The sequence below is a fragment of the Xiphophorus maculatus genome, chromosome 22, assembly GCF_002775205.1.
Source record: "Xiphophorus maculatus strain JP 163 A chromosome 22, X_maculatus-5.0-male, whole genome shotgun sequence".
NCBI lineage: Eukaryota > Metazoa > Chordata > Actinopteri > Cyprinodontiformes > Poeciliidae > Xiphophorus > Xiphophorus maculatus.
Genome location: NC_036464.1, coordinates 14,484,869 through 14,500,268, shown reverse-complemented (window position 1 = coordinate 14,500,268; position 15,400 = coordinate 14,484,869). Strand labels below are relative to the sequence as shown.

The window sequence follows — 15,400 nt, the reverse complement described above, 5'->3', positions numbered from 1 at the left end:
TGACAAAGCCTACAGAGAGTCTTTGAAATAATACAAACTATGTGGTTAAAGAAAGAAGGCCAACCCAGTGTTTCCCAACGTTCTTCTCTCAGAATAAGGTGGTGCTTCAGAGGAGTGGCAGAGACAAACAGAAGGAGGCTCATATAAAGCAGCTCTGTGCTCTTGATTGTGTGATTGTGGAGGACTTACTTTAACAACACCAGAATTACAGCTTATTAAAAAAGGAGCATTGCATTTATTTACCACCTAGGTTTTGAGGGGTTTTGTGATGAATTCTTTACCTGGGGATTTAATGCTGGCTCCATGAGGAATCCACAAACTTCTGAAGAGGTCTGACACCGAGTGTGTTGAAGACGTCAGGAATCCTTGTTTTTAATTTTATTCTTCTTCCTTAACCCTGAGACATGGTGCTCTGGATCATCCTTCCCATCTCACTAACACTGGTGTCCTTCATTGGAACATGGAGCATGTAAGTCTTTATTGACAATGTCTCTAATGTCTTTACATCCTGGTTAAAAGGCAACATTTCATTTTTACAGCTTGCTGTCTCTGCTGCTCTGTGTGTATTGGCATTAAATGGCAAGTTTACAACAGTTTTGTTTGTTTTTCACCTTCTGATCAGCTTTCTGCTGATAATATGACAGATTCCACAAAAGGCAGCATGTCAAAACCACGTCATGGTTACCAGGACGACAATACAGATTATATATTCTTGGATAGGAAAAATAAAAACACATTGAAGGACTGATATTTATAACAGATAACTCTGGCATGATTCTGTGCAGATGAGGCACCGTATAATCTTTAAAAAGTTGTCTAAATCAGACAAAACCAACACAAAGGCACAAATTTAGTCAGATGTGAGTTGCGTGTATCCTTGAGATGGTGAGATGAAAATATGTGACCTGGCTTGTTTAGGGTGCCAGGGTGTGCTCACTGGGTGAGCAAGAAAAACCTAGAGATATTTCCTTGTTATTCATACTGATAATAATTAAACTCTAAAAGTCAGTTGTGGCGGAGTGGTGTTCCCCCCCTCTATTCTGTCTTTCTTTGTGTTCGGTTTTAGCAGTAAAATTTACTGAGAGACAAAATATTTTGTTAATTTACTCTGGTTTAAAGTTTTCATAGACTGAATAAATGAATAAGCTGGTTTAATAAGTCTACATTTGATACAAAAGAAATAAGAAGACGCTTGTGCTTTAATGAAACCTTTACAAAACCTGCTTGGCAGTAATTTAACTATTAAATCCAATTAAAGCTGGAATTCAGCCATGATATTATATAACCAAATTTATCACTTATGCAATTTTTTTCAGATATGGCATGGCCTACTCCAACAATCATGTGTGTTCGCTCAGTGATTGGTGAGTTGAGTATCATTTGTATTTTAACTTTTTTTTAAAGTCTTAACTAATAAGTTCTCGATGTCTTTTGTAGGAGTGGTAAAAATGTCTGTCGAGGGAACGTGACCATAGGATGCTGCTTTGTTCCTACAATAAGGTGAAAAGTCAGGAGAATTAATGTCTTGTTTTGTATTCCCATGGCTGGAATCATAAACATAAATAATAAAACATGATTTTTTTTTTTATTCCAGTGGAAGTGGCACCTTTGCTCCAGAAAGCTCGCTGTTTTCAGCAACAATGAACGCAGGAACCTTTCTATGTGAGTTCAGCAGCAAAATGTCTGTGCTTCACATGTAAGGTGCCTTAAAAAGTATTCACATCCCATGACATTTTTCATTCATCCATTTTTCACAATCATAAAGTTCTTCAATTAAAGGGAGAGGAAAATTAAACAGGCATTTCATTTTTTGGTGGGGAACTATCTAAAACAGCATAATTACAGCAGCAAGTACTTTAGTGAATCTGTGTTAGCTTCACACATCTAGAAATTGAAATTTTTGCCCAGTCCTTTGTGAAATGTAGCTCAAGTCTGTCAGATTGAGTGAATGTCGGTTTTCAAGCTTTGCCGAAAAGGGATTTAATTCTGGACTTTGACTGGACCATTGTAACACAAGAACGTGCGTTGACCTAAACCATTTCTATGCTTTATGTAGGATTATGCTGGCTGTATGTTTAGAGTCATTGTACTGCTGGGAGGCGAGCCTCTGCCTCAGAGTTTTTGCCGTTTCTAACAGATTTTCTTCTGGCATTTCTCTATGTTTAGCTCCTTACATCAGTTCTGACCAGCTTTTCTGTCCCAACTAAAGAAAAACCTCCCCTTATCTTGATGCTGCCTCAGAGCTGATTCATGCCTCAGCCATGTATCATCACGGGGGATGGCATTCTCTCATTGATGTTCACTGTAAATTTTCGGACACAGTGTTTGCAGAAAGTTTAACTTTACTTCTCATCTGACCAAATTGTCTACCACTTCCTACATGTTTGCGGCTAACCAGATTTCCTATTAGCTTTCTTTCGAGAATGGCCATTTTCTTTTCCATTTAACACAAAGACCAAATTTACAGATAGCAAATGTTCTCCTTGCTCGTCTTGTCAGTGGGAGTGGACAGCCATATGTTGAAGGTTTGCAGGTGTGAAACCCTTGATTGGTTTTCAGATGCTGCCTTAAGTAGAGCTCAGTGAGACATTCAGAGTTTGGGATATTGTTTTATAACCTAAACTAACTCTATATCTTATCTTCTGTCATATTGTTGCTGTTTGTTCACTAGTGTTCTCTAACAAACCTCCAAGGCCTTCACACAGCAGCTGGATTTAAACTGAGATTAAATGATACACATATATAATATATTTAATAACTAGGTGATTCTCAAAGATATCTGGTACTGTACTTGTGTTTTATTAGGTGCATCTAATTGAAAAGAAATGAATAGAAATACATGTGACACTTGAGGTTATGGACTACTCACTAAAAACCCAACATGATACAAAAAACAAATAAGTCAAAGGGGTATGAATACTTTGTAAGGTGGTATGGTGCATGTTCCAATATGTGTCATGCTAATTCTGTTTTTGTCTTTAGTTGTGCTGTTCACCGTATTCCATCATGCCCACATAATGGAGAAACACATGTGCCATTCCATGCTGAGCAAAATAGCGTTAGCCTTTGGGCTTGTGGCAGGCGCCGGGGCCTTTGCTGCTGGAAACTGCAATGTAAGCAGTGCTTTACTTCTTACAAGAATTTAGCGGTGTAAAAGTGAGCAGAAAACCCCCCTGGGGCTGCTATGCGGAAGGATGAATTGTACAAAAAGATTTTATCCTACGAATACTTACCTTATATTAAAGTGGAACTGTTTCAGTTTACACCTGTGTTGAAAGAGCAAATAAAGGCAGATCACTATTTGCTTTATGCACTCTAAAGATTTCCAGCACAGGAGGCATATTGTAATCTCTTACACAGCTTATAATATTGCACAGAAACCAGTGGTTTACTTTTGAACCCAGACTTATGTATTGAAAACCTGTTACCATCAGGAGCATTAAACGATCTGCTATTTTCCACTACCGAGCCAACCACATGCCTTCTTTTTAATTTTTTTTTCCAGTAAGGAAAAGACTGAGCTGAACAGCAAGAAGGGAAAAAAAATAATTTACTAATAGCATTAGTAGAGAATTAATAATTAACTGCAATTAAAGAAGAATGTGTCTCAGTTTTCATAATGAAAAACCTGCTACTGCTCTCCACAGCCAGGTGATGTAACTCTCCTGCACTACCTCGGAGCCGCTGTCAGCTTCACGTGTGCCTGCTTCTACACCATCCTGCTCTGCGCCCTGACGGGGAAGTGTGTTCTGACCGGGTTCGAAAGGTTCCTCTTCCCTCTGCGCGTCTTCTTCGCAGTGGTTCAGTTCACTGTGACTGTCTGCTGTATCCTTTTGGAGTGTCTGATGCCACATCGGCTTTGTTTAGTAAAGAAATGCTTATCATTTGCACGATTATACAATAATTTAACTTGATGATTTCAAACTATATCTGAAGGCAGAATATAACAGTCAGACCTAAGTTATAGCCTCAAAGCTCTTTATAGGTCTGCAGTGCAACTGTGTTTACTAAGTGGGACTGACTACAGCAGCTTGCACGACACAAGAAGGAAGCACGAAATCTTCCCCAGGCAGGTCAGTGAGGGAGTGAATAAAAATAAAAAAAGATATTTAATCCTTCATCAATTCAGTCATTAACAATCTTTCCAGTGATCGTCTGAATTTGTCCTTCAGATCCTTAACTTGACAACCTGCAGATACCATTTTTTTCGTGCAGGAAGAGTACCTTTACAACCTCCTGTCTGCAGTTTTCGAGTGGACCCTCAGTGTCAACCTGCAGATATTTGAGCTCACCTACACAGTGGAGTTTTTCTTCTTCTCGTCCTTCATGGTTTCAAATCTGCTGACCAAACGCGAGGAGGAAAAGCCCTTGATATTGTCCATGTCCTGATATAAGGCGGCCAGGTTCCAGCAGGAAAGCACAAACAGCAGTGAAAGACTTCGTAGGACATCAGTAACCACAGTGGCTGGACCCTGGCTGAAGGTTCAATAGTGTTTTATATTATTTTATCGTTTTAGTCTTTGATGGCTTGGATTGCGTTTACTTTTGTTTCATCAGCTCAACTGTTACTTGAAAAAAGTTTCCTTAAATTGGGCATTTCTGTATCTTAGGTAATGTATTTATTAAAACTCTCCCACTTTAACAGCAACAGAACAAATCACATACTTGGATGGTATAATGCCTGTCAAAATCATTCCCTCTCTGGAACTTTTTCTCATTTTTTGTCACATTAACCATAAACTTCTTCTTTTTTTTTTAGTGGGATTTTATATGATACCCCAATCTGAAACATGCAGTGTGCAAAGGTATTGAGAAGCACTGAGCCAGCACTTTGTAGAACAATCTTTCACTGCATTTACAGCCACAACACTTTTGGTGGTACGGCTCTACGAGGTTTCCACGTCTACAAATAAAAATTTCTACCCATTCTTCTGTGCGATATTGCTCGAGCTCAGTCAGATTGAATTGATAAGAAATTTAAAATCTTGCCACAGATTGTTCTTTGAATGTAAGTCTTGATTTGGACTGGACCGTTCTAACCTTTAACTGTGCGTTGATCAAACCATTCCACTGTAGCTGTGTGACTGATTAATGCTCTCCTTGCCGAACTCGCCAGTTTAGATGGATTGTCATATTTTTGTGAATTTAATGTTGTGCAATATCTGTTCCATTTTCAAGCATGAGATTCATCACTTTTCTCCCTGATCTGTCTGCTGTGTTGCTTGGTCTTCACTAATGTTCTCTAACAAACCTCAAAAGCTTTCAGAGCAGGTTTTAGTTATTCTGAGAATGACTTTCACACAGATGGACTCCATTTACTAATTGGGAGACTTTCAGAGGTAATTGCTTGCTCTGGATTTTATGTAGGGAATAAAAGTGAGAATGCCTGAACACAAATGTCACACTTTGCCACAAATTTGCAAACCTTGTCTCAGTTTCCTTCTACTTCTCAATTATGTAGTACTTTCTGGTGGTCTATCACGTAAAACCCTAATAAAACGCATTAAAATTTGTGGTTGTACCGTAGCAAAATGTGAACAGGGTTGTGAATAATTTTTCACAGCTGTGTCAACTGTACCCACCAGAAATAATTTACCCAAGTCATCTGGCTTTGATGAAATGGTTTAAGCCTGTGTGTTTTTTAGTGCAATAACCTTTAGAATGTGGACAGCGTGTACCAACAAACACATTTTCTCTTGTAGCTCGGTACAGGCATGACGTTTAGGCACTTTAATAGAATTAAGAAATCATTACATGTGTTGTGCTGATAGACAGGTTAGACTATGATGCTCTTGGATCGAAGGGCGGAGTCCCTGTAACTACCAAAGATCCTGTTTGACTGAGTGACGTTTTTGAATAAAGACTTATGCGGTTCATTCTCACTGAAAACACACAGACGTCATCACCTCCTTTACAGAAGGTGTTGTCTGTCCCTTCCATGACATTACCTGATTATATCTGATCAGGTGTTCGAAGACTGACTTTACCGAGTAGGGTAAATACTGTGGTGAAGTCCTCCTTGCTTTTCTCACTAGTTTAAAGGGACGACCATGCTGGAAAAACATAAAACCAGGAGTCATCTTGGAAATGCTAAATTATCGTTCCCATATAGACTTTTATTTTATAAATAAAATTAGATTAAGATCTCTGAAGGTGTTTTATTGTGTTTAAATTCCTAAACACATGGGTGACTTTGTCGTTTGCCCAAAACCATGAACAATTTAAAATCTCCTCACGTGGAGTTTACTTATCTTTAACCCATAATAACCAGCTCCTCAGCTATTCTTCATTTGTTCTTTTTCAACATTAGTGTCCTCAGTCTTGCTGAAAACGTCAGGTCATTTAGTAACATGAGAGCTTGTAGGAAGCGTCAAAATTCTATAATAGTTGTCTTTATACAGAGCTGTGATGATTAAATAAATATTTTGCCCGACAATCCTCTCAAGGCTGCAGTTATTCCTGTTGCTGGTTCACCTTTTCATACCACATTTTTTTTGTTCCAGGCAACTCTCTAAATATGCAAGGATACAGCATTCTGAACAACCAGCTCCTTTAGCAAGACCCTTTTGTTTAATGTCCTTGTGGAGGGTGTCACCTGTCTTCCCCATGACTGTGTAGGCCATAATGTGGACATTACATAGCATACATACATTAAAAATGTGCTTTTTTAAAGATGAATTTTGGTACTATCGACCTTTATTCAACAGTAGCTGGACAAGAGTCCAGCTAACAGAAGACATGCAGCAAATGACCTGAACCATACCCAGGAGAGCAGCATCGACAACTGTTGCCTCAGCATATGGTGTGGCTAAAAATTTTTTTTTAATTTGTGTAATATTAAAATTTTCAGAGATGAAAATTTGGAGTTTTGTCATCTGTATGTCTGACTTTAAATTACAATACATAACAGGGTTAAATATTTGGTTTCAATTATAAATGATGTTTTCCAATCAAACATTAGCAAACCTTCCAATTTGTATATCAAGCACTTTCCATACCTCGGAAACACCTAATTGAAATTCAAGCACTTTCAAGGATTTCAAGCACCTGGATTAAAAAATATACCATAATCAAATATTTAACTCCTGTAATAAATGTATGAATGGGACTCACTTTCTGAAATGAGTGACAAAAACATTCTCAAAATCCTTTTTTTTCTCCGTGTACCCGTAGTTTGCAAACTACGGCTAAGGGTGGCATCTTATCATCACCAAGTTTCCATTAAACAATTTATTGTAAGGCTTTTGGACTTGTTGCAGTTGTTCACAAGCAAATTACCCAAATTACCGTAATCCTATTTTGTTACATTGGGTTTAATGCTGAATCACTGAAAACTCAAACTCTTCACAAAAGTGACAACAATATTGTGGTTTAATGCAAAGCACTTAACCTTTACTTGAAAGAAGGTAATATACATCCTGGAATTACAGATAATAAAGATACATTATGAGCAAAGTCATTTCACAATGAATATCATCTTTCTTTCGCATCAATTGAGGAGTGCGACATAATCTACAGTTGCTGTTAGGAAGAGAACAGTGAAAAAGCACACCTTCTATCAGCAATATTACTGTATGGTACATGGGAAAAATGTCATCTATATGCAGTAGTCCTCACTATAAACTGTAACCAAAGAAAAATAAAGCAAGTTTCGTCGTTGTAACTAAGTAACTGCAATCCATACATTATAAATAAATGTAACTGGAAGAAAACAAAACAAGAAGTACTACAAGCAATATTCCACAATTCCAGCATGGCTGAAGTAACAAATGGCCTTAAAATTCAAACCTTCCACTTTGGAGTGCGACCGAACAGCTTTTCCGAACTATAATGTACTGTAGATTCTTCATGCTGATGCGCCTGAAAGCCCACCTCATGCTCTGAGTAAATCAAGTTAAAAACTGTCCTTAAAACTTATTCTGTGTAACAAAAATGTGTCTAGAATTTTTCTTGTGGGAGAAGAAACACATTCAGCATGAGAAAAACACAAGGCCTTAAGAGATTAAGGGGGTTCTTTCCCAACTCAAAGTAGTCAAGAGCTGAAAAAAGCTTGCTCTCAGCATGGCCGTGGGAGGTCACTATACAAGTAACACAACTCCTCAACTCTAAAAGGAAATTATTTGTGTTCTTCTGCTCGTTTAAGACATCTTGAGGCAGACTCTCCAGCCAGCCTGGTTCTAATAACTCCTTGTGTTGGGGGGAAGCTCAGACTGTACACACTATAAACAATATTTGTATGCAATAAAAGGAAAATACACTATAGTAGTTGACAACTCAAAAGGTTAATGTGATGATGCAGACTGGTAATTGTTTAAATCTACAGCAAGTTGAAACAGGGGGAAGGGTTTTCAAACAGAGTACATGTTCTTGGTGGTGGAGCCACTCTTACTGGATGTGTCGTCATGTGACTGGTAGCCAATCATGGCTTTTATAGGGATGTTCAACCGCTCTTTGTAAAGTTGCCTGTAGAGAGACAAGGAAAAGAAGCTCACAGTCACCACCTAATGGTCGTTGGAATCCAGCACTATAACACCAGTCGCATAAAAAATACATCTTTCAATGCGTTTCACTGAGATTTGATGTTAGACCAATATAAGGTGTGATATAATTCTATTTAGGCCTGTCACGATAACAAATTTTGCTAAGCGATTAATTGTCTCAAAAATTATTGCGATAAACGATAATATTGTTTGAAGACCTTTTTACACTGATTTAATGGAAATTATGTAATAATGCATGCGATTTCCTGCCAAAGATAGATACACTTTATTTTCAAAAGAACACTTAACACTGGAACTGATAAACAAAATAAACAAAACAACCAAAAACAAAAATAAAATGGATTCTCAGTCACAATTAATAAAAAATGTACTTAAATAAAATCTAAACAACATAAAGCCAAAGTGGAAATAAGTACTGCATTTAACCAAAAGAGTGCAGATTATGAAGTCTGTATACTATGTTGCCCTTCAGTAATAATTAGATTTAAATAGAGAAGATGGGCACATCGACTACTTGATGCAATAATTCACACTACACGATTTTTTGCCCCTATTTTCCCTTTACAACAATCTTAAAACGTTGGTCTTCCTAAGATTGTCGTTTACGATTTCGTAACCGATCATCCTGTAGTGTGTGGTGTGTTATGGTAGATCGTCCTGGCCACTCAGATCCAAATTAGGGGTTTTCCCCCAAGGGGAGCGTTAACGCATCCTGTTGAATGTGACAGATATCCAATCAGAAAGCAGATTCTCCTCCATGCTTTCTGAGGAGAAATTACGGAGGGAATCCCAAACAGCTGACACAGCACAACCGAAGTCCAGCAGACATAGGAGATGATATGTGGAAACAATGTTAATGTTTATTCAACATTTCGTGCAAAGACTATAGAAATGACAAGAGGAGGAGTTGGAGCAAAATTGCTACCGCAGTTGATAAACCCGGTAACTTTTCAGCTGTTCTTCGTTAACGTGACGTAAACAGGTTCTAATGATTTTCATTCAGTCAGGACTTTACGCTGACACTAGCCACATGCATTGCAGGTAGACTGTAGTAAAGCATTGATTAATGCCTGGTTTTAAAATTAGTTAACTGGACTTGTAGTCATTATTTTGTGTCCATTGTTGGACACCACACGGCAGGATCGAACCGTTATACCTAGGATTTCTGTCGGCTAATGTGTGGTCTCTCAGGTTTTGAAAATGGGCAGACAGCTCTAAGATCGTGTCGTGTGCGCTGGGCTTTACACTGAGGAAATGAGGAAGGGAGAGGTCGGTGGAGAGCACCAGAGTTGAGCCTTTATCTATTCAGTGCCATCAACAGAAAGAGAAAAAGGCCGGAAGAGACGATAATGCCGATAATTAAAATGAAGTTGATCGTTTTAATTTATCATACGATTAATTGATTTATCGTTTATCGCGACAGGCCTAATTATATTCCATCAACTTTTCGGAATTTTATTTAATAAAGATTTGAGATCCAAGGGTCAGTTTTTTCCACATCACAATAATTGTGATGTTCTATGACATAAAACATAAAAAAAGACAGAGGTTGGAGGTTGTGATGTGCAAAAACAACAAGTTTTAGGAATATTAGGAATATTTTTGCACAGTCCTGCATATTGGTGTGACTTTCTTTCTTACCCTATCGTCATGATGGCTTCCCTGTTTTGGCAGTTGCTTGTCCAGATGGATATTTTGTCGCCTTTAGGTCTGACGTTCACCACTGCTCCACATACATCTTCACTTGCCTCATCAAATGACTCACCAACTAAACACAGGAGCTGTAAGGTTCAGCATGACAACGTGGGTCAATTCATCTTTTCCTAAACAAATCATGCTATAAGATGACAGGGAGTCGTTTTGAGGAGAAAACAGCGGCGGTACCGTTTCCATCCAGTAGCGGTCGAGGTCGTTATGCCTCTGTTGTTTGTTGAGGGTCATCAGCCATCGACCCCCGAGCTTATTCCGATCATCTTCCCACATTGGCTTAATCCCATCCTGGCACAGATAATTACAATTATATTAAATACTACAGTGTGTCCCTTTCTTTCAGATGCATTCATATTTTGTTCTCTTCTTAAACTCAAGTCCATAATTTGAAAAAGCTGATTTCAGATATGCTAGTATGTATGAAAACCAGACTGTGGAAGTGAAATAATACCCACTCTTAGTTTATTTCAACATAAATAAATAATAAATAAAACATTATCAGATGATAACAAGGAAGAAATGTCAGATTGTAGGCACAAAATATTCATACAAATGGACAAAAAGAAAAAAGAAGTAGATTTACCTTAAACAAGCAATAATCACAACCAAAACCAAGTTTGCTTGGTTGCTGTATGTGGTTATATAATCTGCAACAAAGATCAGAAGAATTTTTAACATTAAACAACAAAACTCAGAAAAATCCAAACATAAATATCGAGCCTCTTTTGCTGCAAACACGGGAGCCAAATAAAGACTTTAAAACAGCTCTGCTGGTTTGTAGGTGTTTGCATTTTGATGGAAGGTTTCATATATTCAGCATGAAAAATATATTATGATGAAAATATTTAATAGTATCTTTGTAATATTCAGAAACAGTTCACAGTACATTATTGAAATAAACATAAATGATTCCACATTGTATTTGTAGGAGTTTGTATCATTTCATAAAAACAAAACTTACGCCCAAAAGTCTTCAACTGTGTCAAACTTGGAAATGAGACGCAAGTTCTCCGTCCAGCTTTTGCTCTTGTCATTTTTGAAATACCACAGGGCCCATCTGTAAAAAGGAAGCAATTTTAGGTTCACATGGCAATTTATTGCTTCTCTCGCAAAGAAAATACGGTACCTCTTATCTAATATTATGAGCCAAATTGGTCTAAAGAGGTTTATACTTCATATTGTATGACCTCAGTGCACAGCAGAAACAACAGCTTCTCACAAAAGCACACATGGACGCAGAAAACCATCGGCAGCACTAGAAACGCAGCCTTTGTGTACAATGGGACCATTTATTCTTTCATATGTTCCCAGGAGGGGCGGGGCTGGCCGGGAGAGGGCCGAGGGCAGACAGGGGACACCAGGCGAACTCAGTGCCCCCACAACCTACAGCTGTTCCATTAAACCCACCCATAAGCAGCGTAAAACCCAGTCATACTGTGTAGTAAGGCTGGGCAATAAATCAATAACAATAGATTTATATCACAATAGATACATGATCAATGTCAATAGAAAATACAGCTGATAAAATGTTCAATAATTTCACTGGATTCCGATGCAGAACCGCACAGCATTCTGGGGGATGTAGGCAGAGTAAAGATTTTAGCCACTCAGCCTTTTCCAGCTAGCTAAGCAAAGTGAGTGCCATCAACTAACTCATGCACTCACTCTTGGTTACTTAGCAACAACCTGTTGAGTAACTTGCGCAGTAGCAGTTTCAGGGTTTGCCACCGTATCTTATAACTGCTATAAAAAAAAAAATAAAATAAAAAAAAAAAAAAACAAGCGGAAACTGTGGATAAAACACTGTTAAAAAACAAGAAAGGTCATGTCACCAGTTTGGCAATATTTCCAATACTTAAAACAAAAAAAAACTAATCAATAGTTATTGATGTTGTCTGATATGTCACTTTGGCTACATTTATACTGCAACCTGAAATTACCCAATTCTGATTTTTTATTTTTTTTTGCCTTAATGCGACCTTTATCTGATCTCTTTATGAGAGGCTGAACAATACAGATCAGATTTTCTTCAATGCAAGAAAATCGGCATTCTGATTTTCTCCACTTTGTATTTCATAAATCTATAGTATTTTTTATTTCTTTTAAGGCTTGTTTAACTGCACCTATATTTGCATGTTCTTTTACTTTCCCAAAATAACACATTTTCAGAAGCAAAATATGTTTTTCATAATTTCAAGCAGCTGGTAGTTTCAAGTAGTACCTTGTAAGAAAATCATGTTGCCACACTAAAACGTAAAGAGATTACCAAGTCTCCTTATGTTGTAACAGTGTAGCTAAGCTTCATTGTGTGATTTAAATGTGTATTAAAGAGACAAAAAAATAGAACAAGATGAAATAAATTGCAAACAGGTTCCAAGTTCCTGAAGCTTGAATTACTAAAACACACAATGTGTTTAGTCCCACCACAGAAACAGGAAAGTTTCACTCTTGCTTTGCTGTTTGCTCTATAACATTTAGCAAATGTTTTTGCATGTCCATCAAGAAGGATGCAGTTAATTTACCAACTCGGTTAAATGAGGAAGAAATGTATTCATTTGAACATGAAATGATTTCAGTAGAACAGTCCAAGTTTGATTTTCAAAATGTTTTTCCAACATTTACCTATTCAACTCAGTGCGTTTGATTCTCACCTGTTCTGCAATGGATGTTTGATATACTGCTCAGGATTTGCAACAACCTGACCATCAGCCTGTTGATCTTCAGTTTCAGCTGCTTTCTACAGAGATAAACACACAAACACATCATTTAGCTGCAGAGGAAACAGAATTCATGAATCTGAATGAATCCTAGTTTTGCGCGCACTGCAGACGAGAAAGGCACCAACACATTTTTTTAATCAGAGCTACAAAAAATGAGTAACACTTACTAATAATATTTTCAATAACAATTTAGCCTTTAAATTCTGCCAACTTAATCAGTCACCCAGTTTAGACGTCCAACATGAAACCGTGAGATGACTAAGCAAGCTTCTCAAAGCACGGCTCTGAACTTGGCTTCTGAATCTCTGTTGTACAAGAATATTTCTTAACCATAATCAGATTGTGTAAAATCTGAATTTCACTTTCACGTTGTCCTTCACACAGCATAGAAAATCCTCGGAGGGCAGAGACAAGCTATAAGGATACAAATAAAGACAACACCCCTCTTCCCCACAAATTAAATAATTCATTCCAGATGAATGACTAACCCACTCGCTGCGTTCAACAAAATGGGGTTTGTGAATCCAAATCAGCACAGACTGAGCTGCAAGTGCATCCACTGCGTTTACATGATTTGATCACCATCTGCATTATGATCTTCTTTTAGATTTTGCCCATTGTCATTGCCAAACCTCACACAGGACCAAGAGACTCATCACGTGATTTGAAACGTGGTTCTGAATGTTCAGCAGTTCCACAGATTTCACACGACAGAGCACCCAAGATGTTGCAAAACAGAACGGACAGACAGACTGTGTCGATGTTAATTTTGCAATATTAAAAAAGAAGAAATAAAAGTAAAGCAGACATAACCACTGTAAGGGTACTAATCAAGTGATTATTAAAGTTTATGTTTACTTCTATGCCTGTAGGAAACTACTGTAAGGGGTTGACAAACTTTTATTCTCATGACTTCAATATCTTAAGACATCAAGTGTACTAGTAAAACTGAAAAAGAAGATAAGTTATATGAGAGAAACAGTGGAAACCCGCTACCTTTTACCAGGGTGCCTACATTCAAAATTAGAAAGATAGATTAGATAGTGGATGTTAACTTCAAGTAAACATCTACATCTCGTTTCTTCAGCACCACAGACAGCGCCATGGACATGTCCACTTGACACATCAGAGCCAAGGCTGAAACCATGGATATGTATTAGCATAAACTCCAGTTAAAAAGAAATGTCAACGATAAACTCAGAAACACATTCTGACGGCTGCTGCTGGAGGGACGTAGAGATAATAGCAGGACAAAGATATTTTGATGATATTTTAAACTCATCAGTTAAATCAAATTTTTTTTTTAAGTAGAAACTTGAGACACCTGCAAGGTTTTAATATCTGCCATTCATAGGCCCTACACTGACAATATTATTATATATTTCAAGCTGTATTTTTGAAGGACACATTTGAACGCGAGTCACCAAATTAACGTTTATAAAACCTACAGATTAAACAAATTCAATAAATCTCGTAATAAGTGCCAGAAAAAGATAAAACCTTAGCTCACTTCACAACTAAGGGTTGCTAGCGCTAGTTTTAGCAGGCGTGCTAGGCTAGTTAGAAGCTCGATACACACGTGTTTTTAGCGCCATAAACTGCATCAATAAATTAAAGCGAGCAAAATAAAAAATGTTCCCGCCATGACCACCACTGTACCTTGAGTCTAATGTCGAGCAACAGCAAGGCAAACCACTGGACAAAGTATGAATGAACGACGCTCAGTCAATCAGTCCCTCCCTACCGACAAAGTCAGGCACATTGCACTGCATGCTAACGCTAATCCACGCCGATATTGTTAATGCGAAACATCGCCAATTACCCTAAATACGAGCGTCACGTTCAACGTGGAAACTTCGGAAATTAAATCCAACTACTAAAGCGGGGACTCAACGAGCCTCTCCGCGCACATCAGTAGGTTATTTTCATCTGTGTCTCGTCTCTCTTACCGGCTCCGATGTCGCCATCTTGACTTGTAGAAACGATCTGCCCGTGCGACGCTTCAATCCGCTCTACGGAAGCCGCACCGCTCCAGTTTGACTTGAGTGATCTAGGATATAATCAAGCTCCGCATAGTTTTATTTATTTATTAAATAATAATAACAATCATAATAATTTATTATTATTATTAATAATAATAATAATAGTAATAATAATAATAATAATAATAATAATAATAATAATAATAATAATAATAATAATAATAATAATAATAATGAAATACAGTATTTCTTTGGTCGAACGACTTACGAGAGCCAAAAAACTGTTTATTAGATTGGTAATCGTGAACAATAAGTGAATAAGTGAGAAATAATACTTGGCGACAAAAGTCTCTCCATAGTGTTATGAACACAAATTTTAATTTAACTCTGCTTATACGCAGACCTAAAATAGAACATTATTTATCTTTTTCACAATTTCGACACAAAAATGTGACTTACTGACGTATAATCTGGTAAATGTAACTTG

General features: G+C 37.5%; 2 protein-coding genes across 2 annotated transcripts; one reads left to right on the top strand and one right to left on the bottom strand.

Annotated features, from left to right (window-relative positions):
* Positions 1-12: 12 nt before the first annotated feature.
* Positions 13-5,512, top strand: LOC102223898 (transmembrane protein 150A-like). Its single transcript, XM_005801629.2, has 7 exons — positions 13-469; positions 1,317-1,364; positions 1,438-1,500; positions 1,595-1,662; positions 2,983-3,113; positions 3,648-3,825; positions 4,196-5,512. The coding sequence occupies exons 1-7, from the start codon at positions 405-407 to the stop codon at positions 4,387-4,389; spliced, it is 747 nt and encodes a 248-aa protein (XP_005801686.1). The 5' UTR covers positions 13-404; the 3' UTR covers positions 4,390-5,512.
* A 1,841-nt stretch (positions 5,513-7,353) lies between these two features.
* Positions 7,354-14,975, bottom strand: LOC102230982 (eukaryotic translation initiation factor 4E-like). Its single transcript, XM_005801569.2, has 7 exons — positions 14,881-14,975; positions 12,863-12,948; positions 11,173-11,268; positions 10,795-10,858; positions 10,386-10,499; positions 10,143-10,282; positions 7,354-8,463 (listed from the first exon to the last, which is right to left on the bottom strand). The coding sequence occupies exons 1-7, from the start codon at positions 14,896-14,898 to the stop codon at positions 8,349-8,351; spliced, it is 633 nt and encodes a 210-aa protein (XP_005801626.1). The 5' UTR covers positions 14,899-14,975; the 3' UTR covers positions 7,354-8,348.
* Positions 14,976-15,400: the final 425 nt, after the last annotated feature.